The 26,266-nt window shown below is 39.3% G+C and overlaps 2 protein-coding genes across 3 annotated transcripts; both read left to right on the top strand.

Annotated features, from left to right (window-relative positions):
* Window positions 1-2,248: 2,248 nt before the first annotated feature.
* On the top strand, window positions 2,249-7,748 carry fblim1 (filamin binding LIM protein 1). The gene is made up of 8 exons (XM_041981770.1): window positions 2,249-2,403; window positions 2,702-3,068; window positions 4,732-4,883; window positions 5,446-5,539; window positions 5,630-5,799; window positions 6,126-6,304; window positions 6,515-6,635; window positions 6,738-7,748. The coding sequence occupies exons 2-8, from the start codon at window positions 2,726-2,728 to the stop codon at window positions 6,834-6,836; spliced, it is 1,158 nt and encodes a 385-aa protein (XP_041837704.1). The 5' UTR covers window positions 2,249-2,403; window positions 2,702-2,725; the 3' UTR covers window positions 6,837-7,748.
* A 637-nt stretch (window positions 7,749-8,385) lies between these two features.
* Window positions 8,386-25,849, top strand: si:ch1073-335m2.2 (msx2-interacting protein). 2 transcript variants are annotated; one of them, XM_041981320.1, is made up of 15 exons: window positions 8,386-8,650; window positions 9,693-10,007; window positions 12,715-13,188; window positions 13,317-13,471; window positions 14,394-14,594; window positions 14,766-14,917; window positions 14,997-15,122; window positions 15,225-15,338; window positions 15,446-15,559; window positions 15,644-15,744; window positions 15,878-23,099; window positions 23,348-23,416; window positions 23,519-23,713; window positions 23,809-23,967; window positions 24,806-25,849. In XM_041981320.1, the coding sequence occupies exons 1-15, from the start codon at window positions 8,568-8,570 to the stop codon at window positions 24,935-24,937; spliced, it is 9,612 nt and encodes a 3,203-aa protein (XP_041837254.1). In that variant the 5' UTR covers window positions 8,386-8,567; the 3' UTR covers window positions 24,938-25,849. The 2 variants fall into 2 exon arrangements, with proteins under 2 accessions (XP_041837254.1, XP_041837253.1); XM_041981319.1 differs by having other exon boundaries at window positions 12,712-13,188.
* Window positions 25,850-26,266: the final 417 nt, after the last annotated feature.

The raw sequence follows: 26,266 nt of genomic DNA, 5'->3' as shown, positions 1-26,266 counted from the left end.
TCTTTGTTTTTGCTGGGTCATATTTAAATCAGAAGAAAGGGTTGAAATAAAAGATATGGAAGGGAATTATATGTAAATAATCTGGGCAATAAACGCAAAGAATATTTTCACAGAGGTTCTACTATTTGCAGAGATAAGAACATTATAAAGATTATGGTGCATGTGTACTTGGACATGTCTTCTTACCTTTATATGAACAAAAACATTCAAGAGAAGTGTCATCTGTGAGACTAGACAAGGGACTAAATAAAATGTGGAAGAAATGGTTCATATGAATTTTGTGTTTACTTGGGGAACAACATTGTAAAGGTTGGGGTTAAGAAAAATTACACAAGTGACTGAGTAAGAAATTTTTTGTTGGCCATTTTATTTGGTTTGTGTTTGTTGCACAGTGGAAATTAGAACTGGTCAGTTTTATAAAACACAGTTCAAAACAACACAGGATGAACCGAAGATCAGTGCAATGAAATAAAAACGAAAGAGCAACAACTTCTTTGTTGCTATTAGCTACTGCATTGGGCTTTTTGTTAAACATTTTGAGGTTTTGGAGATGAAAGGAGTCAGTTATGGAGGCCTCTATGAATTCTGGTATTGGAAATTGCTGGAGCAAGCATTTTTGGGATTTCCCTTAAAATCAACTAAAAACCACATCATTTGGACCTGCTTCTGCTTTGGTTTTGAATAGTTAATTTATCTCTTGTCCACTTTTACTGTTGGCATTCTGATTTACCTATAATTAAAGGTACCGTTTTAAAACAGTAACTTTTTAATTTTAGCAAGAATACTCTTTAGAAAAAACTAATTTTATTTTCACATAAGGAAAATTCAGTTAGTTTTGCATTCCTGCTGTTACAAAGTCAACTTCCTTATTATTTTTGTATCTGTGAAAATGCAATTGTTTTCTATCCAGTGTTTGTTTCTTCCTGTTCTTTTGGTTTCCTCTCATTCTTTACAGCCTTTACAGCCTTTGTAGCTGTTTGGCATGTTCATCAAAACAAAGGAGCGTTAAGGTTAAAAAAAAGTATATATATATTTTGTACTGAGTTAGAAGTCAAAAAAGTCATGCAGTTAAAAACGTTGAAGAGGTTTACAGGATTTTGGCTGTTGGGGGTGGAGCATGGAGGTCCAGAGATTGTGTCATCATTGGGCATGCTCCCTCCTGCAGCTGTGACATCACTGTAGCATTCCTTTCCACAAAGCTGGAACAAGAGACCCCCATCACTCTCCCCAACGCCATCTCCTGTTAACCCTCTTTGCACATTCTTGCCTCACTTTTCTTTCACCATGACCCAAATAGACCAGGAAAGTTTGTTTTTTTCTCACTCCATCCTCCTCTTTGGCTTTGGAGGAACGGACCTCACAACCTCTGGTCCCAGAAAGTAACCATAATATTTGCTGATCAGTACATCTGATATAACTGAGATTTGCTCTGATGGGGAACAGCAAGCAGAACAAAGCAGCGTTTTCATAGTTCTCACAAGCATCACTCATGCAGTCCTTTCCTCTTTAATATACTAACATGTCCTCTTTCACAAAGCCCTAATTCATTGTACTGTCATGCCTGTGCTCCGGCACAGCTAATCACTGGAGCTTCACAAGAAGAGTCTGACAAAGTCTGCTACATACAATAATCAGACTGTGTTCTAATTTGGACATTTATGGGGCCCGAATGAAACTAATGCCATGACACACTGATAGTGAGTCAAGGCTAAAGTGATATTATGTTGTGGGGGAAGGGAAAAAGGAAAGAGGGAGAAGAAAAAAGGAGGCAGACCCAATGAGGGAGGTTGGGAAAATAAAGGCTTACAGAACAATAAGGCAGAGCAGCACAAGACAAAGAAGACAGTTTAAGATAGAGTTGCTAAGAAAGGCACGTAGATTCACATCCTGCTGACATGCAGAAAGAGAAAGAAGTGGGAGGTGGTTGTATGACTGTTTGTTCATGTCAGGGAGAAAACCTTATTGACACTGCAGTTGTAAAAACACAAACTGTGTGCTTTGGTATAACTGCACAAACCATTGCACAACTTAGTGTGAGTGTATATCTTCATGCATCCAAAGGTGTGCGTATTTGCCAAGTTTTCATAGCAGATGAATGTGTCATGATTTTTACTGCACTGTGACAGAGATTAACTGTTCACCTTTTACGGTCAGGAGGGAGGAGATATTGTCATTCAGCCAGAGAAGGAGGAGGGGTCGGTGGATGGGAGACTTAGGGAGGGAGGGAGATAAAGGAGGAAAAGGAGTGGCCTTCTGTAGATTTGTAATCGGCCGTCTACACCAGGGTAAAGTCTTCTCTCTGAGGCAGCTCATGGGAGGGAAAATAAACCAGAAGTTTTAAGATACAGAAGGAAGGAGAAAGAAGAAAAGAGAGAACTGTCTTCAAACCACAGTTTGTTTCAGGTATGTAACAGTGACACACAGCCAGAGTAAGTCGGTTTAAAGGAAACAGATCATCCAAATTTGTGCCTTTGCCTCTTGAACCATTCATTGTGGGTAATGAGAGTTATAAAAGTATGAATGTACTTCTTTAGAGAGAAAGTGAAAGTTTACTGAGGGCATTCTCACCTCAGTATGGCTGAGATTAAGATGAAAAGTGTTGCTTACGAGTATGTGTGTTAATCCTATAATACAGTATTGCTCAGTAAGATCATGTTTGTTCTTCAATCAAGTCTCAACTATCATTCTGTACGTTTGTCAGGTTATATGAGCACTTCATACAATCATGGCATCGGCAGCTACGCCAAAAAGGATGGTTTCCTCCATCTTCATCACTTTAACGTCTCCTCAGCGAGCCACTGGGACAGAGCAGCAACCCCCTCTCCAAGCGCAACATGCCATCGCAAGAGACAAGCAGCACACTGCTCAAAGACTCAGCTCAGCTGACAACGTACCTGTGCACAGAAATAAGAAAGAGGACTCATACAGTTATGTAAACAGTAAAGGCTGGTTTCATGGAGGGGCCCCAGAGGAAAGCTCTGACCCTCCGAGTCCCAAACTTGCCCAAACTGAACCCACTAAAGCACAGCTGCAAAAAGACAAAGACAAGAAAAGGACGGGTTCGCCAGGTATTCACAGTTACTATTTTTCTCAGGGAGCAGCAGAGAAAACCTTGATAATTTGGAATATAATTATAACAGCTAATTTATCACAGTTCAGTTGACTTTTATCACAGCTCACTGGCCGGTCACTGTCTTTGCTCTGGAAAGGTGCCTTTGACTCATGCATTGAATTGGCTAGATTTCAAATCACAGCCATCAGTTACAAATCATTTAGCAACCTCCCCACAGATTAATCAGATTTTATTGATATAATGAAATCTCATAGTGTTTTATGCAAACTTTAAACATCCAAATGTGAAAATGGTGTTTAGAGCTTTTGCAGCAGTAGAGTGAGCTATGTGAAATCAGATAAAGTACTTTTATAGGATGAACTTGAACATGACACATACTGAGTGGAGTTAGTGAGAACTGAGCTGACTCATCTTTGCTCAAAGCTGGCAGTCTCAGCACTAAACCAGAAATCACAGAAACCTGATTGACTAAAATCTGTTGTTTAAATTTTGATAGATTTTAAGCAACCACTGTAGGAGAGCCATTATGGAATATTTGGAAACTTGCATTTACAAGATTAAAGTTAAATTTATCTCTTTTTTGGATTTGAAAGCTATAATTTCACTTTAACTTTATATGTTCAGTAAAAAATGTATAATTGCATTAGCTTCAAGTTCTCATCGTTACATTAAATTTAACATTTGCCATTTTAAATATAATTTTATTATGGAAAATAGCAAATTTGTTCATAAGAAACATTTGAAACAGGCAGTACACTCTTTCCATCCCAGGTTTGTGTATCAGGACAGTTTAGAAACAATCTGGCCCTTATCTGGTCTTAAAATGAGGTAATAACAACATCAGATGAAATACACATGATATATATCATTGTGTGATTGTTAAAAATTGAACCAAAATGGCGAAAAATGTTGCATAAAAAAGTAAGTGCACATGTAGCTGCTACTTCCAGAAATAAAGTGGGTATAGCAACCATTTGCTGACAAACAAACCAATTTGATTAATGGATTATCAATAAATGTGAGCACCTCTGTAAAAGCAGAACTTTTGTCTGTTGTCTGCTCGTCGCATTCAGGGTGTTTTTTGTTTTTTTGTTTTAACACAATGACAAGGAAGAAAGGCATATGCAATTATATTATTGTTGCTACCATCCATCTGGCAAGTTGCATCAGTGCTGAAAGATTTATGTGGGTTTTAGAGCAACATATGCTTCCATCCAGATGCTGCATTCTTCTAAGGAAGACCTTGTGTACTTCAGCAAGACACTGCCAAACCATAAAAACATAAAAATGGTTTCATGCTGGACTGCAATGCAGACCTTTCAACAAATGATAACATTTGATGAAACGAAAAATATAACACAGAAACCGCAGGATTGTTGTGCAGTTAGAATCCTGTCTTTGACAAAAATGGGACAACATTCCTTTCCCAAAGATCCCGCTACTGCCTCCTCAGTTCACTGTTTATGGACTGTTGTTAAAACAGTCCATTGAATCATTGAATTTAGTGGCTGCCATTAAATTCAAGAAGAGCGTATTTTTTTATTATTTTGAGAGTTGGGGTTGTAATATGGGGTAAAAAAAAAATCATTGTTTGTTTTTATGGTTAGTTTTTGTTGTCACAAAGTGGCTTCAAGTCTTCTTTTTCTTTTGTCAAACAGAGCTCCTTCCTCCTCATCTTCCTTCTGATGGAATGCCTCCATCTTTGGGAGTGTTGCTTTCTGAAGAATCAGCACTCCCACCACCTCCCCCACCTGGGATACCTTTCCTCCAGTCTCTGAGCCCACTCCAACAGCCAGTTTCCAGCAGAGAGGTATCCAGACTTGTCATCCAATATCACATTAAAAACAGTATCACTAATTTTCTTGGTGTTTTTGATTAAAAAAAAAAAAAAAAAAAAAAGAACAAAATGTAAAGACATATGGCTCTATAAGGCTTTCCAGTTCACAGTTTGAATGGGTACAAATTTACACTGAGTTAAATTATTTGAGTATTTGTCAGTTGTTTGGGTCCTTTTTGTAAAAGGTCAAGAAAACCCAATACTAACGAGGTGAAAGGGGGCACATCACCACCTATTACCACCTATTGTAGGGAAGTCTGACATAGTTTCAGCCAACAAATAATCAATCCCCTTCCATTCTTGTAAACTGAGATGAAGATAGTTGTCAAATTAAATGACTTTGTTGAGCTGTAACTGCATGTCAATGCATGACAGCTGTTGATGTTTCTCATGCTTCAACCTTTATACTCATTCTGAACTTATTTGGTTTTCGTGGATAGTGTGTAAACTGTGTTGTTTACTTTGTGAAGAAAAAACTCTACTTTTTCTCAGTTTTAACTTCACTTTTAATTTCATAATGCCTGTTTAACTTAAGATGGGAACCAGCACACCATCAAGTTGGTTAAACCAAGAAGAACAAACCCGTTGGTTTAAAAAAACCAGCCAGGACACATGCAGAGAGAGTGAAGGTAACCGGATCTCTCTTTTTCCACACCTGTCCTCTTAGCAAACATTTTGTTTTAACCTACTTTGACATTTTATATTTGTTCACTTTGCAGATTTGTGCGGCTTTTGTCGCAAACCCATTGCTTTTTCTGAACCTGCAATAGAGGCCTTAAACAGGACTTACCATGACAGCTGCTTCCAGTGTAGATCCTGTAACATTTCTCTGGCTGGTAAATGCTTCTACAACAAAGCAAAGATTCCTTTCTGTGAAGAATGCTACCAGGTAGATCTGAGATAACACAGCTTCTACTCCACCATGATATCAAGAGATAAAAAAGAGATAATAATGACATCAATAATTGATTATTATTATTTTATTTTTGTCAAGAGCTGTAATTAACAACATATTTAGTCCTCATATCTCACTATATGAGCTAGATAAATAAAAAACCATAGAAATATGTTTGAAACTGATCCAGTAATATTATATGTCCTTTTGACATTTGCTGCAACAGTTAGGAGTAAATATTTAATTATTATAAAGAATAAAGTATCAGGTTGAGGTGAAAATTGAAGCTACAGACTTTTAATTGTATTTGTGTGTTGCAGGCTAGTTTGGAACTTTGTTGGGCATGTGGGGAGATAATCACAGATCACTTAATCCGTGCTTTAGAGCGACCATACCATCCTTCTTGTTTCACCTGCACAACATGCAAGCGGCAAATTGGAGAGCTAGCTTTTGCTCAAGGAGATGTTGGAGAAATATACTGCCTTCCAGACTATTACAGGTATGATGGTGAAAAATAATTCCAAGCATTATTCACCAGAAAAGTATTTCTTACAGGATGCAACAAGGAAGTTTTATGTGAAAGACTATTGATATCAACATATAAAATCAAGACATATTCTTGTCATTTCATTAGTTTAAAGAATATCCTAAACATGCTAAACATGTCAAATAAATACATTTTCTTACTTTTTAAATTTTGAACTTGAAGGAAATATGCACCAAGGTGTAATGCCTGTAACCAGCTAATCATCCCAAAAGAAGATGGTACTGACAGTTACACTGTTGAATGTCTGGGACGCTCTTACCATGAAAACTGCTACAGATGTGAGGTAGGCTTTCTCACAATATACTTCTTGGACACGCTGACAATTATACAAACACACAGAGACTCCTTGCTTATCAGTCAATGACGCTTTAATTTTTTTCTACAGGTCTGTGGCATTGAGTTCTCCGATGAACACAGCTGCTATCCTTTAGATGGGAAACTGCTTTGCAAATCTTGCCACACAAATGTGGTTTCTGAGCAGTAACATCTGCCTTACAACTTCAGACAAACTCCAAGCAAGGGAAAAGGAGAAGCTGCCACAAGCCGTTCAGCCCAACAAGAAACTGTGATGTGCATTTTGAAAAAAGTGTACAAATGTCACAATGCTTTCTTTTAATATAACAGTTAATACTTTTACAACATATGTCTGAAGATTCTCGTTTTGTACTTGATTAATTTTGCACTTGAGAAAAAATGCACCAAACATATTTATGCAATTAACTTTACAAAAACTATATGACTAGAATTAGTATCATCAGCCATGTAACTCAATCAACCATGTAAAGTCAACTTTAGATAAAGAAAGCATTTATAGAAAAGGAGACTAATATATGATATCTCAAAGTAGACTCCAACATAGATTATGTAACATTTATCATATGTTGCACAAACAGCACACCATTAATAAACATGTTTATTTCACAACAACAGCAGCAGTAGGTAAAGCATACAGAAAAAACTCAATGTAATCAGGTGAAATGCTACCCCCACTTAATCTTTTGCTTAAAAAACACTAAACAAAAACATACAATTCATGCTGATCTAACCATTTTAAAATCCATAAAGATAAAGACTGGTAACCATATTAAAGTTCTTTAACAATTAAAAAAACATTCTTCTCACTTTGGGATGATTTATGCTAACTTGTTTAGAAACTGTCTTATAATCCTTCTTAGTTTGATGGTCAGCAATAATTCTCTAAGAAACTTTTCCTCAATAGATTCATGTCAATATACTCCTGAATGTTCCAGACCATAGAGGTGGTCATTCTTAATCAAATAAATGGAGGCTACTACGTCCCCCCTTAACTCCTATGGATGCTGTAAGGGTGTAATTAATTTTTCACATACTGCTTAATTTTGGTTGTGTGTTTTTGTTCAATAAATAATGACACTGAGTAATGTGCACTGTTGATCATCTGAGGTTGATCAGGCCACTGAATGCATTTTCAGAGAAAAAACTGATTATGTCTGGAAGATTTTTGGCCACTGATGGGCACCATCCATTCACAACTGTGCTTACCATTTCAGTGCCCTTCTTTACCACCAGATGTCAGTCATTCTTACACGCTGTACATTTAAGTCCTGATAAGGGCCAGAAATAAAATTAAAATAATAATAAAAGGAAGTGTATTTTCTTTATTGTGTGATTATATGTCATCTAACTAGATATTTTACATCACTTTCCCAATACTAAAGATTTATTTACAAGATATTTTGATATTTACTTTAATCATATAAAACTGATATACACAGCCAAATAAATTAAGCTGCAATAGATTAGGCTCCACAACAGGAAAAAAGCAGCAGAATAATCATTCGGTAGTTTAAAAACGCAAGAATGATCCAAGAAAGCAACATTTCTTAGTTAACCATTTCACATAAGAAGCCTACTTTTATTCTTTTTGTTTTTTAGTAAAATTGTCATGATTGTTATTCCTCAAACCAATCTTTCATACTGGTTGTTGTACTCGGTAATGCGCATGAACGCCGGGGCCGCGCAGCTCGCACCCATAACCACTCAGTGAACGACTCTGGTGCGGGTTCACGCGCCTGGATCGAGGACGCAGTGGCTAAAGCTAAACAGGCATCAGGATACAGGCCTTGAATGTTCACAGAATCAGTCGTCGGTCATTTTGTTCAGGCGGACCTCCGACCGGCAGGGATTAGAGACGTGCCAGATCATATGTGTTTGAAGGGGCAAAGAAAAGCGCAGGATGGTTCGGGAAACCAGACACCTTTGGGTGGGAAATTTACCGGAACACGTTCGAGAGGAGAAAATTGTGGAGCATTTTAAACGGTAGGTTACGCAAGCGAGAGCTCCTGTTTGCGAGACTGCGCGCGCTAGGTACATTACTAAGGTTAGCTAAGAACGAGGGGTAGCCTGCTATCAGTGCTAATATAGCTAACTATAAATAGTAATGTAATAAGTACATTAGCAAGTGATGTATGGGTTGTGTTGTATTATGTTGATGTTTGTTTAAGAGAAATCCGTGAAATTCGGCCATTCATATGTAAATATTGTAAAATTATATCCTTTCGCTAACTTTTGCTAACGTCAAGAGGCAATTAGCTAGGTATGCTATCCATCGAGCTACCACCCAGCCAACCATTTTGTGGGAAGTACAGACGTTTTCGTGATCTACAGAAACTAAAAGGCAGCCAACATCAGCCATAGTCACACAGTCTAAATAATTCCATAACTCCGATTTTTCTAGCCAGAGGAAACATCTTCAATTCAATTTTATTTATCTGGCCAACACATAAAATTATCAAAATGTAAGGGAAACAACAATCTTAGACCGATTAGTGAGCTCATTAGGCTCTTAATCAAATGCTAGCAAGTTGTAGAGCTGCTCTAAGTCGAGGGTTTATCACTGAAGTCACCTAAAGTAAGATAGTTGAAAGTTATTTTTGAGGTTCCATGTAAATTGCGTAGTGGGGTTTTTCCTCATATGAGCATTTGGCTAGCACACACACACACACATTATATATTAAAACAAAAATCGTTGCAATTCTCAATTATGCAGTACTTAATATTTTAGGGTTATGTTATCTGCAATTGTTTAAAAAAGTGAAGTGCTATTTAGATAACATTTCTAAACTTTTCATTTAGAAACTCCAAAACATTCTTATAATAATTTAAAACACTGTAATTATTTATTATAGCTGAATATGTTTAAATTCTATTTTTGTAGCTTAAATGTTAATATTAGCTAAAGCTGTGCTTAGACATTGTCCTCTGCTCTTTATTTGCTCTGGCATATATAGTAAGAGTTGACCCTATTCTTGGCTGATATATATGTAATTTCCTCTTTATTTTCATTGCAATTTCCTCTCAGGTATGGCCGTGTGGAGAGTGTTAAAGTTCTGCAGAAGCGAGGGTCAGAGGGGGGTGTTGCAGCCTTTGTGGATTTTGTGGATATCAAAAGTGCTCAGAAGGCTCACAATGCTGTCAACAAGATGGGAGATAGAGACCTTCGGACTGACTACAACGAGCCAGGGTCTGTCCCTAGTGCTGTGCGGGGCCTTGAAGACAGCTCCCCCTCAAGCAGTCGTGACGTTACAGGATTCACTAGGGGAACAGTTGGTCCAGTCTTTGGCCCACCTGTGTCCCTTCACACCAGAGAGGGACGTTATGAACGGAGAATAGATGGGTAAGTGGACACAGCGTCCCCCTAAAATCCAGGGCACTCTAGGTATGAGATAAGTGTGATACCTAAACACATAATTGGGTTATTCGTCAGGCTTTGATCCCTCAGGGGGTTACACAAAGGTAATCTAGGGATCTCTCCACTTTTCATCATGCCTGACTCGCTTGCCCATGGGATTAAAATCAATTCACTACACATTATCATTTGCTAAGATAACTATGTTTCGAGGTTTGACATCTGGTTTGGATATTACACCTGAAAGGAATATCCTGGTGAGTTTTGGATTTATTATGTGGGAAACTACCTTGGGGAGTTTTGGACACTTTTTTTTTTTTAAATCAACACGGAATCTAACCTTCATTTTTACTTGGAGTCACTTGAATCTGGAAGTAAATTCCTGATGTGAAGGATGTACTTTCCTCCAGAAGAATCGGTACGGGTATATCATTACTTGAAGAACCTTCCACCTCGAGCCCCCCCCCATGGGATCAGCTTATGGCTGGAGTAATTTTACCTCTTTTCCATATTTATTCCCTCCTTTTTAAGCCGTGGATACAGCACATTCTGGATTTTATGTTCTGACCAAGTGGGATGGAAGAACTTAACAGTCATCACAACTTGCAAGACAAAAAAGACAACTTTAGTGCATGTATCTCAAGTTGTCTATTTATTTTTTTTATTTTTTTTGTATGAAGTTGATTATTTATTGATACTTTGCCCAAAATGGAAGCTTAACCAAGAAGACTTTGGAAGAACACTCAGGATTCAAACAACCAACTGCCAAAGTTTGTGGAGCTAATCTTGTTTTAGGATTGATGACTAAGAAGACACATGAAGAATGCATTGTTGGGTTGTAACCTCCTGGATGTAAACAATACAATACCCCATGCTGGATGTAGTGATGTGGACCCTAATATGGATAGATGTAGCTACCATGCATTTGGATTACTCAAGTGTGGATGTAGCTGTGTGAGACCTCAGGGAGAAGAATTTTCCAAATATGTTGGAGGAAACGGAAGACTATTTTTTTTGTTAACTAACCTAAAGCATTACTACAAACTGAAGATTTTCATCAGACACCAAGTGGATTTCATATATTGTGGAATTATATCAAGCTAAGTGTCCATGAGGATTTTATATGCTGTGATGTGTGTCGCAGAGTCTCTCAGCTTGTGTCAAGTCCAGTAACTTGGTGATAACCAATGGAATACATTTTTAATTTTGATTTTTTTTTCCAACATAAAACTCAAATTTTGGAACATACTACTTCCTCCTACTACCCTAAAGACTGATCCATTTGGATATATTTTTCTGTGCAAGCTTCAGTATACTGAATAGTTTCTGGAATGGGCTGAAAACCCTGAAGTTAATAATACTTTTTTAAAACCATATTAATTTGAGGTTTTATGTTAGTATGCTTTTTACCCTCACATTTTCCAAAATGCTTCAAGAAGTCTCGTTTTTGTTTTTCCTTTTTTTCCATGCCGGGAAGAGAATTAAGTAGCCAAACTGTGGATTATACATCGATACTGGCCGGCTTCTCAGTACTTGAAGATAACGTGCACTGCATTTCAGAAGAACCATTTTTTACCCCCTTAAATAGATAAAATGATTTTTTTCCCTTGGTTTTTCTTTGGGGCTCTCACATTCTGACCTTCTAAATTTATTTGGATTAGTTTCTGTAACTTCTTTCCAAAAAACAAAAGGTTGGTATTGCTCTGTCCTCTGCATATTTTCTCTCTATGAATGTCCTTAGTGCTTTGTCTAATGTTAGTTTTGGACTGCTTCTATAGAACCATAGGAGCTTGAATAAAGGTAACTGGACTTTTATTTCTTAGAAAAGTAAAAATATACATCCAGTTGGCTTTATTCAACCCTATATGAGATCACTATGACCTGGATGACTGAGAATCAACACCAATATATTGGCTTGCTTCTAGAGAAGTTGGTTAATTTGATGCAAGAGTGGACAAATATTTTAAAAAATCCATAAATGAAAGTATGCTTATGTATAATTCATGTATTTACTATTTGTGTAAGTTTCTGTTTTCTTCCTAAATTATGTAGGAACTAAGTATTAACTAGCCATGACATACATTGGTTTGAGGTAACTGTATAGCAATGGAAATGAGTAGTTTTTGTGATTTATTTTATTTTGATACCTGTCTCTTTGGCAGGAATTTATTGACATTCAGGTTAAAGACAGAAAGAAGTCTAACCACAGCCTGTTGCTTTTATGCATTTCTATAATATAATGATAGTTTAGTATTAATTTGTGTGGACAGTGCGATTGAGTGAAAGGTTGTTTATTGAGTCAAATTTTTTTTTCTTTTTCCCAGTCTGGTTGGGTTTTCATGCTAGAAAATGACTAAACTTGTAAACCTTTGCTATGACATTTTTTGATGGAGGATAAAAAGGCCAGTGTTTGATTTTGATAACATTAAAATGCAAAAGACTGAGTAGTGGAATGTGTTGAAGTAAAAATTGACAAGATGCACAAAAAAAACTTGCACTGCTAATTGTAGCTTTATTTTATTAAACCATTTGCTCTTACCTGGCTCTCTCTTATCTGTGCATCGCTGGCCTTTTTCTTTGTTCATTTTGGAGTCAAGAATGCAAAAATCTAACTTTCTTTTTTTTTTTTTTTTTTTTTTTTTTTTTTTTTTTTTTTTTTTTAAAATCTCTCTACCCTGTTTTTAATTTACAGTAGTTCAGACAGCCGTGAGCGTGCATACGATCATAGCCCATACGGACACCATGACCGCAGTGGAACTTTCGACAGACAGCGTCACTACAATGCTGATTATTACCGTGATCGCTCTGTGTTTGCTGCTGCTGGCCCAGGGAGCAGTGCTATTGGAGGAAGTTTTGATGCATCAGACCCACATTTTGACTCTAGAATAAGAGACCCATTTACTCTTACAAATTCAACACGACGTGATCTATACAGAGATGATAGAGGGCGACGTGTTGATCGAACCTATCATCACCGTCGAAGTCGGTCATCTCATTCCTCACAATCAAGGCACCCTTCCCCTCAACGGACCCCAGGACAAACCCCTAAAACTCCCCATTCCCCTAAAAGGACCCCCTTGTCCCCTGGAAGAGGCCCACGATCACGACCTCACAGCCGATCTTCAAGCTCTGACTCTGTCAGCAGCACCAGCAGCACAGGCAGCGGCAGGTATGATGTTTAATTTCGTCAGGTTTAACAGAAATGTAGTGGATAAATGCAAATTCTAAGTAAGTAAGAATACTAAAATACTCCACACAGACTGACACAGAATTTTTCTTGTACTCTCTTAATAACAGTGATTCAAACAGCAGCTCAAGTGATGGATCTCGGGCACGCTCTGTTCAGTCATCAGCTGCACATGCACTTCCTCAGTCTTCAATGGTTCTTGATTCTGAGGAGCCACGTCGAAGCTTTGGAATTAAAGTCCAAAATCTACCAGTGCGCTCCACAGGTTAGTTGTTATGTATAACAATATTTCAAAGGATCAGTTTACCCATTCTCAGAACTATAATGTTTTAAAGGGGCAGATAACAGTATCATGTCCATAAAACTTGTTATGATGTGAACAGAGATGGAAAGTGAATTTTAATAGATACATCATATCACATAGTAGCTTCAACCATAATCCTATAAAGACCTAATTTGTGGTAAAGTTCTTGTTTGGATACACAAAACTGAATTAACTGTAATGAAATATAAACAGTGTTGTGTGTTTTGGGGGTTACCAGAAGGTCTTGATCACCCTGATAATTGCTGTTACAATTGTCACTGATTGCTTATAACATTAGTGTTAAGTCTGGTACTGTATTTTATTTTTTGTTGGTATCCTTATTCTAATTATATAATTGTTCCAAATGATACAGGCTTGTAAACACTTAAAAATAATTAGCTCAAGTTATTAATTATGTTTAATTTTATTTATTTTATTGTATTTTTTAATATTCTTCTTCCATGGTATTTCATCATCAGAATAAAATATTTTATTAGAAGTGGTCATTTCCTATTTGAAAGGCTGGATGACATTTACTTGATCGCTAAAACAAAAAGGGCATCTTATTTCTAGAAAATGTCAGGGTAAGGCCAAGGAGGTGGACTGGGATTGGAATCAGCAAATCGATCCTATTTTAGGAGCACAAAGGTATCAAAACACAGGTCTGCAGTCAGGTCTCAGTAAGAAATAAGGCATCTACAGTAGTGTTAAGAGAAGAAAACAAGTTAGCTACATCAAAATGGGTATTCTCTTAATTGTTAAAGTAGAATTAGATTTTTCTGTAATAATACATCTTCAGTTCTTATTTTCTGTGAAGTAAATTGGTTTTGTTGCTGTTAGTCCAAGCTTTGAAGTAATACAAATCAACTCTTGCTTTTTGCAGACACAAGTTTAAAAGATGGACTCTTCCATGAATTCAAAAAACATGGGAAGGTGACCTCAGTGCAGATCCATGGAGCATCAGAAGACCGTTATGGTTTGGTGTTCTTCAGACAGCAAGAGGATCAGGAGAAAGCCCTAACCGTATCAAAAGGAAAACTCTTCTTTGGCATGCTTATTGAGGTCACTGCCTGGAATGGTCCAGGTAAGTAATGCGAGAGGAACAAAGTAGCATTTATGGTGACTCATTTACTGTTGTGGCAAAGATAAATTATTCAACTAGAGTCATTTTCTGAAACTTGGGTGTGCGGGCAGAAGATGAGCCTGACTTTGACCATCATGCAAGTATTAATGATAAATTTCATCCTTCCTTCAGAAACGGAGAGTGAAAATGAGTTCAGGCCCTTAGATGGGCGCATAGATGAGTTCCACCCAAAGGCCACTAGGACTCTCTTTATAGGGAACCTTGAGAAAACCACCGGCTACCAGCAGCTCCTTGATATTTTTCAAAGATTTGGAGAAATTGTGGTAAGTTAACAACAGAGATGTGTACTGCAAGTGTAAACTTGTGTATTTTATAATACGTTTTCTCTATTATCTTTTCAAGGACATTGACATCAAGAAAGTAAATGGAGTTCCCCAGTATGCCTTTGTTCAGTATTTTGATATTGCCAGTGTTTGCAAAGCCATAAAAAAGATGGATGGAGAGTATCTAGGGAGCAACAGACTAAAGGTAGTTTTTAAAGTAAACAATATAACCATTTCTGATCAGTATGTGCCTTGAATACATTATACAGTGGTCTGTGTCTATAATATAACATGTTCTCTTTTGAAGCTTGGTTTTGGGAAGAGTATGCCCACAACATGTGTTTGGCTTGATGGTTTGACAGCCAATATAACAGAGCAATACCTCACAAGGCATTTCTGCCGCTATGGACATGTGGTCAAAGTAAGGTGTTATTTTATTTATTTATATTTTGCTTATGATTTTCTGCACCTGATTTCTGTTCCATGTAAGTGATCTTGTGATTTTTCTTAAATTGTCTGTTTTTATAGGTTGTGTTTGATCGACTAAAGGGGATGGCCCTCATCTTGTACAACAACACAGATTTTGCTCAGGCAGCTGTAAGGGAGACCAAAGGCTGGAAGATTGGTGGCAATAAAATAAAGGTTAAAAAAAAAAAAAATTCAGTATGAATTGTTGTATGCAAACGTACTGGTTGCCTAATCTGTATGTTTGATCTTCTGTGACAGGTGGATTTTGCAAGTCAAGAAAGTCAGGTGGCGTTCTACCGCTCTATGCAGGTTTCTGGTCAAGACATAAGAGACTTCTATGAAATTCCACCTGAACGACGGTAATAAACATCTTGTTAAAAGCGGGCAATAGTTTTTAGTCATGTGCATCTAAACTGCTTAATTTTTTTGGGCAAGCTAAATTTAAACTTTTTTTTTTTTTCTTTACCTTCTTTCTCCCCATTCACTTTACAGAGAGGATCGCAGACCTCCCTATCATGAATTTACAGCAGAGAGAGCTTACTATGAGAACATACGAACCCCTGGCCTTTATCCAGAAGATGCTCGAAGAGAGTATGCTGCACGGAGCAGAGACCGCTTTCCTGAACTCGACCATTATGAAGGGAATCACTTTGATCCACGTTACCATGAAGATCCAAGAGACTATAGGGACTACAGAGACCCCTTTGAGCAAGACATCAGAAAATACACATATATTCAAAGGGAGCGTGAAAGGGAACGAGAGCGTTTTGAAGCTGATCATAGCAGGTGGAGCCCATCTCATCCAAGGCGACCTATTACTCCAACAGTATCACCCTCACCATCTGAGCGTGCTCCCAAAGACTCAGAGCGCCGAGTGTACAGCCAATCCTCTGAGAGAAGTGGTAGTGTTAGTTCAGTGTCGCCACCCCATTTTGATAAGTCTGAAAAGACTCTGGTAGAACTTACCTCGAAAAGTGAGAAGAGCAGTCAACCAGAGCGTGTTGCAGGAGCTGAGAAAAAAAGAGCTAAACGAAAAGATAAAGTTGACAAAGACAAACCTGACAAGATTAAATCAAGGAAAGCAAAGGGTCAGTCCCCATCCAACCCTGTTATGGATATTGAGCTTGAGGCTGGTTTTGATGGAGGGTCTGTAAGAAGTAGGGGATCAGACCAAGATGCCCATGAGAAACAGAAATCTAAAGGGGATGGTGACAATCTTTCTGGAAATCCATCAATTGCTCTTCAGGACTCTGTCAAAAGTGAGCGATCTGAAATGACTAAAGGCGATAATTCGGAGTTGGATGGGAAATCTCGACTCAAAAAACATCAGAAGTCTGAGACTGGAAACGATGGGAAAGATTCATCAGTGGAGTCAGATCGACTTGCTGCAAGGAAAAGGCGCTTTGCTGATCCTGGTGGAAGGACTGTTCATCAAAAGAAAAGCAAGCATGAGGAGGAGGATAGTAATCAGTCTTCAGACTTTGGGGCCACACCAGCTTATTTGAAAGAATCAGAGACTGACAAACATAAGGATTCACAACGTAGAGATACAAGACTAAAACCTGATAAAAGTGGCACTCAAAAGAATGGCCAAGAGGACCTTAGAGGACAAAGAGAAAATTCAGAGGGTTCTTTGGACCCATTGGAGTCAAAACGACATCCAGGGAGTACTTCATCCAGAAGGCTCTCACAAGATGGGGGTTCAGATCAAAGCAGTGTAAGAGAGCAAGACCACCATGCTTCGTTCAAACTTCAGAATGTTGAAACTAACAAAAATGCAAAGAATAAGGAAGACCACGTTGACATTGATCTTTCTCAGAGTTATCGCAAGCAGATGGAGCAGAATAGACGTTTGCAACAGCAGCGCGAGTCTGACAAACGTGATAAACTAGGAAGCCCCCAAAGAAATGAAACGGAGGACTTGGAACATCGTAGTCTTGTGCATGAAGTTGGTAAACCACCTGAGGATGTGACAGATAATTTCCCATCCCACAAATTGAAAAAATTAGACCAGTTTGACTCAGACTCTGGTATAAAGAGAGAGCGTGTCTATAGAAGCTTCAGACAAAAAAGTGAAGATCCTGACTGGAACAGCACTCCCTCTCCAGGGCATCAGCACCTTCCTCACCTTGCAAATGAAGATGTTTCGGATGCCTCTCAGAAAGAGTTAAATAGGAACGAAGAGAAAATTCACCCAGATTTGGATCTGTCAGTCAAAAGGACACACAACACACAGGTGAACAAGACAAACACTCCTTTACTTGGTGTGGAAGAAGAGCAGCAGAAGAGGTGGGAGGGCAGAGCTAAACAAGACTTGGGTCCTAACCTCAACTTTTCTAGAAGCTTAAGTAAAAACATTCACAATCGCAAACGATTGGAGTATGGCATTTGGCAAGACCTGGAACCTGGGGAAGTCCGATCAGACTCTGAGGAGGACAGAGAGACCAAACCCCATTCCCCTGTGCCCTCTACATCTATGCCTTATTCTGAAAGGCCAAGGGCTGATAGGTTTTCAGATCCTAAACAAGCACATCTAGAGAGAAACAAATTTTACTCCTTTGCACTTGACCAGACCATCACACCTGATACAAAGGCCCTGCTAGAACGGGCAAAATCTCTCTCGTCGTCCCGAGATGATAACTGGTCGTTTTTAGATTATGATTCTCACTTTGCAAATTTTCGCAATAGGAAAGACACAGAAAAGGTAGAATCAGCGCCAAGACCAACACCTTCTTGGTACTTGAAAAAGAAAAAGATACGAAGTGGATCTGAAGACAAACTTGATGAAAGGAAAGCAGAGCCTAAACCGGAAGAGCAAGAACGCAGGGAACTATTTGCCTCACGCTTTCTTCACAGTGCTGTTTTTGAACTGGACTCTAGACGCCTTCAGCACTTGGAACGCAAACATGAAGAACTTGAGCATATGCAAAACCAACAACCTGGTCAGCAAGGTACAGATGGTGAACTTGAGACAGGGCCAGTTGTCCTTTTCCACAGTCGGTTCTTGGAGCTCATGCAACTACAGCAGAAGAATAAAACTCAGCAGGAGACAAAAGAAGATGTAGATAAGGAGAAAAAAGCACCTGAATCAGAAAAACAAGCTCTGCAGTCTCCTGACGTAGCAGAGTCTGTCACACAGGCAGAAATTAAACCAGTCAGTCCTGCTGAAGAAGTTATTCCTGAACCCAGGCATGCACCTAATTCTGTCAACCAATCTGTTATCAAAGACTTGACTCCATCTGATGAAAAATTGGATTCATTGAAAAGTGTTCCATTGAATCCAGTCTCTGACTTGTGTTGCCCTGTTTTTTCGATAAAGGAAGAAGTAAAAGAAACTAAAAGTCTTGAATCTATGCACCCCCTGCCAACTGAGACATCAGATTCTGAACCTGAACCTGTAAAAGCGCCTGAACCTAATTATTCTCTTAATAAACTTTCTCCATCTGAAGAGAAGCTAAATGCTGCTGAGGACGTAAAACCTCCATTCACAGAACAAACATCCTGCCTTAATTCTCATGAAGAGTTTGTTGCTAGTTCTGAACCAGAGCTAGATCCTGAGACAGCAAAACAAGAGGATCCAGTAGCCAGTTGTCCAGTACTACCTACCTTTGTTGAGGAAGTGAATATTACCCCAAAAGAGACTCATTTAGTAGTAGAGCCAGAAGAAAAGAAACTTCAAGTTGGCAAAGAACAAATGCCTGTTGATGGTGATACAAATGAAGAGCTAGTTTCCTGTCAGAAAGAGAATAAAACAAAAGAAATGAAAACTAAAAAGGGCAAACAATCCCCTGCTCAAGTTCCTCCAGTTCCTGTAATGTCTACCTCTGTTTCTGAGAAACCAGCCACACGCAAGAGTGAGCGCATTGACAAAGAGAAGCTGAAACGTGGCTCATCTCCAAGAGCTGAATCAAAATCTACAAGTAAGTCTCCCATTCATGGATCAGATCCTGATACCTTGGAGCAGAGCATACCTTTAGGCAGAGCAAGACGAAGAAATGTTAAATCTGTTTATGCCACACCAGTTGAAGATGATGCACCAGTTCGTTCTGGAAAAGAAATTACAGAGTCACCGCGCTCTGTGCGAAAGCGAGGTACAGACAAAGATACAGCACAGCAAAATTCTGAGTTGGAGCCACCTGCACCTGCCCCTCCAACAAAAAGAGGTCGTCCTCCCAAGAACCGCAAACAAGGTGAGGAGAGTACATCTGCTAAAGTGGAAAAACCCAAACCAGACAATAAAGACACTGACATAAATGAATTGGAAAGTGCTGAACAAATACCAAGGGTGTCTAAAGGGAAACCATCCCCTCTTGTCACGAAAGGTTCAAATCAGATGTCCACATGTCTAGGATCTGGATCAACAAGAAAAGGAGAGAAAACTGAGACACCTGAAGATCAAGAAATTGATAATACAGACACCGTGGCTGTGGTAGACTCAGGTTCAGTTAAAGATCCATCAGTACAACTTGACCAAATGAAAGGAGAGAAAGACAAAGAAACTGCAGAGTTGGGCAATGAGAAAGAAGGCCACCATGAAAAAACATTTGAGGGCAAATCCAATGGGAAAAAGACAGAGTCCCTTACTGTTGAGGACAAACCCAGTTCAGAGAAAGAAAAGATAGTCAGAGGAAAAATTAAGTCCTCAAGGACCCCAAAGTCTCCTGTCCTCAAGAACCTCAAAATCAGATTGAATGTCACAGAGGTGAAAGATCTTCTTCAGTTAGGTGATGAAGAAGCTGGAGAAGAGACGACAAAAAAGATGAGATCGGTTGACACAAACGATTCTGTTTCAAATAGCCCTAATGCTAATAAAGAAGGCCTTCATGAAGAAAAAGAAAACGAGGAACTTGAAGCCTCCAAAAGTTTATTTTCACAGGAGCGTGAATTGGAACAGGCAGTGGAGAACATTGCCAAACTAACAGATCCAACTTTTCCAACAAAACCACCGACACCACCTGTCCCATCTGCAGACATAAAAAGTGACATAGAGCAAGAAAAACCTTCTAACCCTGCCAGTGAAACCGAACTTATGGCTGCTATTGATTCAATAACTGCAGAAGATACAAGGATGCAAGCTCCCCCACTAAGTACAGAAATGGGTTCAGAACCTGAGATACAAGACTTTGTTCAGCCTGTCAAGGAAGATGAACCTGAGACAAATACCTCTGCTTTACAACAGGAACCTCCCTTCACAAACACACCCAAAAAGGGCACCAAGGGAAGACCAAAGACCCCTAAGCGTTCTAAACCCCAAAAGCAAGTAAGAAAAGATTTGAAGGAAGGACAGTCATTAAGCGAGGAACTAACACCACCCCTAGATGACGGTACAGCTTCAGATAAACCAATTGTACCTGAGACTCCCCCTTCAGCAGCAGCTGCTGCAGTCATTACTGCTACTACTTGGAAGCCAGACTCTGAGCTTTCAGATGTCAATGCTACAGATGTAAACAAAGAATTGGAATCATCTTCAAAAGAACAAATACTGGCTCGTAAATCGGCGTACCCCCAGTCTAAGAGTCCAATATGCCCAAAGCCTCAACAGTTGCCAACCGACATCATCTCCCCTTCAATGTCTCCTCGACCAAACAGGCCAAGTATTAGACCCATCCAGACTAACAGAATCGCTGTTTCTCCGCCAGATTGGCAGCACCAGTCCAAAGATACAGGTGTTTCCTCCTCACCTGTCATGCCATTAGCAGCCAAGGAAAGTCAACATCTACCCTCAGACCCTGAAAACATGGATATTGATCATGGAACAAGTGACTTGAGACAAATTGTTATTAAACATAAAAGTATTTCACTGCCAAGCAGTAGTTCTGTTGCAAGTAATCTGTCCCGTTTTCGTGACCAGAACCCATCTGAAACTAGTATGCCCCTCACAACTGTTCTGAAAAGCCAGTCACCACTCCCCGACAGTAAAATGTCGACTCATTCAGCCTCTCCTATTATTCGAACTTCAACCTCACTAACATCCCCGGAGACAAAGTCTGTGATTTCTGTTATTGCATCTACAGCAACCTCCGTTATCAGCCGTGTTTGCAATCCTCCTGAGCCCGAGGAAAAAATTAATATAAACATTGGTAATCCTTGTGTGGACATGGCTCTGCCTAAACCAAGCTATAGAACCAGCAAAGATGATACTGGGTCATACCATGGGGCATCTGCTAGTGATGATGGCGGGAGCACCACACGTTGCATTGTTAAGAGCCCCACTGTTGGCACTGGGTCCTGCTCTGGTCTGAGAGTAAATACATCTGAAGGAGTGGTAGTATTGAGCCACTCAGGCCAGAAAACAGAGGGACCTCAAAGAATCAGTGCAAAAATTAGTCAAATCCCACAAGCAACAGCAGGTGACATGGAATCTCAGCAGTTGGTTGCCATGCCCCAGATTAAACAGGAAATGTATGGTCATTCTCAGTCAGGACTGCAGAAGGGGCCTTCATTACAGGCAGATCATGGACATGCTGGCAAACAGTTAGCTCTGACTTCTATTAAACAAGAAAGCTGTGGTTTGGAAAAGATGGATCCTGCTTACCAACCTGGACCCCAAGGAGTGGTAAAGCGGCTCCCACAGAGTGGCCAGCAAGTAATGGGTTATCATCAAGATTACATGCAGTTAAAACATCAAAAGAAAATTGACAGTTCTGATCCTCATGGTACAGATGGAGCTAAACCTTCTTGGACTTCTGCTGTGAGTCCTGCAATTAGCCCCCATTTGCCTTCTCCACCTGGAAACCATGTAGGTTTTGTAACGACAGCTGGGGAAAGAGCTCCTTCCCATATTGGTGGGATCAAACAAGAACCCAGATCCCCACGAAAATCAGGCCATCCTCACCCTCCATTTACTAAAGTGTCCTCACCCATAGGCTCCTCATCACCTAAGGGCATCCCAGTTATGTTATCAGCTGGTCATCCTAGTATGCAACAGTTTATTACAAGTGTACACCATCCAGAACAGTCTGTAATCATGCCACCCCACAGTGTGCCTGGAGGTTTGGGACGGATGTCTCCTCACTGTGTTACCCAGTCTATTCCGGTGGGACATCTTGTTCAAGACGTTAGGGTCAATACTCCACCGCTTTCAGTGATGAGCTATGGGATGCATAGTGAGCCTCTTGGCTCTCCTTGGTCTGGCCCCATGCAGCCACGGCCTTCCTCACCCCAGGCTGTTGGCAGAGACAAAGTTCTAAAAGTTAACCCTGGTTCTTTAAGGAGTCATGAAGGAGAACAGGAGGAATCCAGACGCTTCCACTCAACAGGAAGACCCTCTGCCACTCTGCAGTCAGATCCTCGTGGGCCTTTGAGGAGTGGTGTTCCTTTGGAAACATACATTGCACCAAGGGATATGCGTGTGCTCTTGCACCAACAAGGAGGGGGCACAGACCCTCATTCTGGACACATTCAAGAAACATTTCCCCCCTCTTTATCTCCAAGAACTCATGTTTTGCCAAAAGGTGTGTCTGACAAGGATATAACCAAGTCATTGGAAGCAAAGAGGCCACATTCTCCTCTTACTAAAGAAGGAATAATGGGGATCAGGCAATCTGGGCAAGCAATGGCATCTCCTCAGCGAGTTCAGCTAATGCCACAAGGGCCTACTGGCTCATTCCCAGAGTACACAGGACTGTACTCAAACCCAAGAGGCATCCATCCTCAAATACCAGAGACTTCTGTTGGACATGCCCAGCCACCGCAGAACGTCACACAATCTATGGTGAGTTGGCCACATTCTGGTTTAATGGGAACATACTATATCATTTGATACCTGTATCATAACAATTAAGCAGTAATGCAAGTGCGGACTTCAAAATGTCTTAATAAAGGGGGGTCCTTGCCGGCCTCTTGCAGTAGACTGCATTAGTCTTAGCTTGGTGTCATTATGTGTATGGAAATGTGCGTTGATATCCTCATTCTGATGAAATCACTCCTGACTTGTTTTTTTTTTTTTTTTTTTATCTGAAGGGTGCAGACCTCCAGACAAAACCAGATGGCAAGATGACGCAGCCTGTTAATATGGTGCAGTTGCTCACAGTAAGATGAAACCCATCACAACAGTTTGCACTCTGTTCAGTGTTGTTCTGAACAATTGTCTTTGTCTGACTCATTTGTCTTTGTTTTGTGCCATTAAAACAGAAATATCCTATTGTGTGGCAAGGCCTTCTGGCACTGAAGAATGACACAGCTGCAGTCCAGTTGCATTTTGTCTGTGGAAACAAAGCTCTAGCTCATCGGTCCCTACCTCTGCAAGAAGGAGGTGCCCTTCTAAGGATTGTCCAGAGAATGAGACTAGAGGCTTCACAGCTTGAGAGTGTAGCCAGAAGGATGACGGTGTGCTTTTTTTTTTTAATTATTTTTTTAAACTTCATTTAGTGATCTATTTCGTTCAGTTCAGTTTTAATAGCATTAACCTTTTGCCTCTGCAGGGGGACAGCGATTTCTGCCTTCTCCTTGCTTTGCCCTGTGGACGTGATCAAGAGGATGTACTAAATCAAACTAATGCTCTTACAACTGCATTCATCAGCTATTTGCAGACAAAGTTGGCAGCTGGTATAATTAATATCCCCAATCCAGGTTCTAATCAGGTGAGAAATGACTGTGTTTAAAACTTAGTTTAGGTTTATTAAAAAGTGTTATTTTGATTTTTTGGTGGCAACTAGGTAAAAGAGTGAGACAGAGAAAAATGTACAAGAAGATGTGAAGGTCCACATGTTAGAATGCAACATTTAAACAAAGTTACTGGCATCAAGTAGTCTTACAGATTAATTTGACTGCAAATTCTAGATAGAAGTACTGCTTTGACAAACATTTGGGGGAAAATGGTTTGCAGAGAATGAGACTTGACACTTCCCAAGCTAAGCTGCTCTCGTGGACCAGTGGCAACTATAAGAAGTATAGAAGCATATCCATTTTAACTCATTATATGTGATGGACAACCTCAGAAACGTTGTTTACCTTAAATGAAACAAAGTTTAGCCACATGCACACTAGCCTTGAAATTCTGATAATGCTGGCTGCATATGAGAAAGTGAATGTTTGCAACAGTCGCCAGCTGCCAATGCAGAATTGATATATCGAGTGCACCCGAGTCAATAAAGCAGCAAATGTCCTTAGACCACATACTCATATTGTGACGTATTAAATTTATGAACTTTATTACTGTCACACAGCATGGTTACATACAATCACATTTGCAGCTGGTGTGACTTGATACAAAGAAAACGAGGCAAATTAAAGAGAAAAAGATTTTTAAAAATCATACATTTGGGACTTTCAAACAAAAGGAAAATAAAAATACTTTAGTGTGTTGTAAAACCAAATGAATTTATCGTTGTAGTGTGATGTCAATACTTAAGAATCTTAGCAAAAAGCACCCAGTTTAAATGTCATGTAAAAGTGATGGTGATCTTTGTTTTTTTCCAGCCTGCATATGTGCTTCAGATTTTCCCACCCTGTGAGTTTTCAGAGGGCCACCTGTCACAACTCGCCCCCGACCTTCTGAACAGGATCTCCAGCATCTCACCACATCTCATGATTGTCATAACATCGGTGTAGCCATCACCGCTGAGACCCGTCCCATCAATGGACGTTTTCATCAATGAGCCTCAGGAAACCAGAGGAATATATATTTTCTTTTCTTTTTTTTCTTTTTCCCTCCCACCACCCCTGGACATCATGGGCAATGTGTAGGATGTACCCTAGCAACAGTTTTTACTTTTCTTCCATCAGTCTTTGTTTTTTTTATCACTCCTGTCTGGTGTATTTGTCCTTCTCAAAAGAACTCAGGGATGGAACAAACCAGAATGAGTCTTACTTGACCATCTGCTGTATTTCTATTTATTGAAGTTTTATTTTAAGTGTTTGGAGATACTTTGGAGAAGAAAAAATCAGGACGTTTGAACAAGACTTGCTGACCTATCTGGATGGCCTATTTCTTACATTTGTCTTGTCATATTCATTTCTTTAACAGAGGATCATAGCAGCTGTTGGACCGCAACAAATGAAGAGACATTTCAAAATGTAATTTTAAATGATTGTGTACAGACTTCTTCACACAGGCTTATGTTGGAGGAGGAAGAATTGATGTGTAAATCTTGGAGACCCTGTTGAGGACCATGTTCATTTAACAGCTCCTTTTTATTCCACCAACTGCTCATTTTCTCACACTACTGAAGCAGTTGCACCTCTGGCACCTTGCCTTTGCATTGAACAAGCTACAGTCTGATTTGGGAGTTTTTGATTATGGAACTTTGTAAATATTTTAAATATTTAAACGTCAACAGAACTTGGACAACTCGACAGACATCATCTCTGAGACATAAAACACAGAGTGGTAGGAATTTGGATGGATCCTTAATTTTTGGGTGTAAATACTTGTAACACAAGAAGGTTGGCAAACTCCTTGTGGAGTCTGCTGATGGCACTTCATATTTTGTAACTCAAATAAAACAAACTCCAGAAAACATGCATATTTAAGAGGATGCTTTATTTTTAATGTAATCTTTTTTTTCAGATTTGAATTAGATATATTTTTTACTCACTTTAATCCTGAAGACAAACAATGGTTTAGTTATTTTTTTATGCCATATAATGAGAATTTGAATAAACAAAAATGGCACTGCTTTGGCTTGCATTGCTCAGAAGTCGAGATGAGATTTAGCAGTACTGTTACTCCACATGAATTGTGTATTTGTGCAGAATGTGATCGAGTTCTCCATCATTTGAATAACAAGGTGCCAGTGGAGCTGTGACAGACACTTGCCTCTTGAAAACATTGTAGTCTGTGTATTTTCATGCCATCTGGTTTTATGGTGTAGTACTATGTACTGATGACTAAAATTGTTTTTAAAAATGTTTTATATATTTTAACTTGTCATACCAAAG

The sequence above is a fragment of the Melanotaenia boesemani genome, chromosome 3 (assembly GCF_017639745.1).
Source record: "Melanotaenia boesemani isolate fMelBoe1 chromosome 3, fMelBoe1.pri, whole genome shotgun sequence".
Lineage (NCBI taxonomy): Eukaryota > Metazoa > Chordata > Actinopteri > Atheriniformes > Melanotaeniidae > Melanotaenia > Melanotaenia boesemani.
The sequence above is the reverse complement of the archived record's forward strand: the minus strand, read 5'-3'. Positions and strand labels throughout refer to the sequence as shown.

Coding starts and splice junctions, on each gene's coding strand:
- si:ch1073-335m2.2 (XM_041981319.1), top strand. CDS start 8,568: ATGGTTCGGGAAACCAGACACCTTTGGGTGGGAAATTTACCGGAACAC. Junction 15,560..15,643: donor TTGGTGGCAATAAAATAAAG/GTTAAAAAAAAA, acceptor CTTCTGTGACAG/GTGGATTTTGCAAGTCAAGA. Junction 23,417..23,518: donor ATATGGTGCAGTTGCTCACA/GTAAGATGAAAC, acceptor CCATTAAAACAG/AAATATCCTATTGTGTGGCA.
- fblim1 (XM_041981770.1), top strand. CDS start 2,726: ATGGCATCGGCAGCTACGCCAAAAAGGATGGTTTCCTCCATCTTCATC. Junction 5,800..6,125: donor TCTGTGAAGAATGCTACCAG/GTAGATCTGAGA, acceptor TGTGTGTTGCAG/GCTAGTTTGGAACTTTGTTG. Junction 6,305..6,514: donor TGCCTTCCAGACTATTACAG/GTATGATGGTGA, acceptor TTGAACTTGAAG/GAAATATGCACCAAGGTGTA.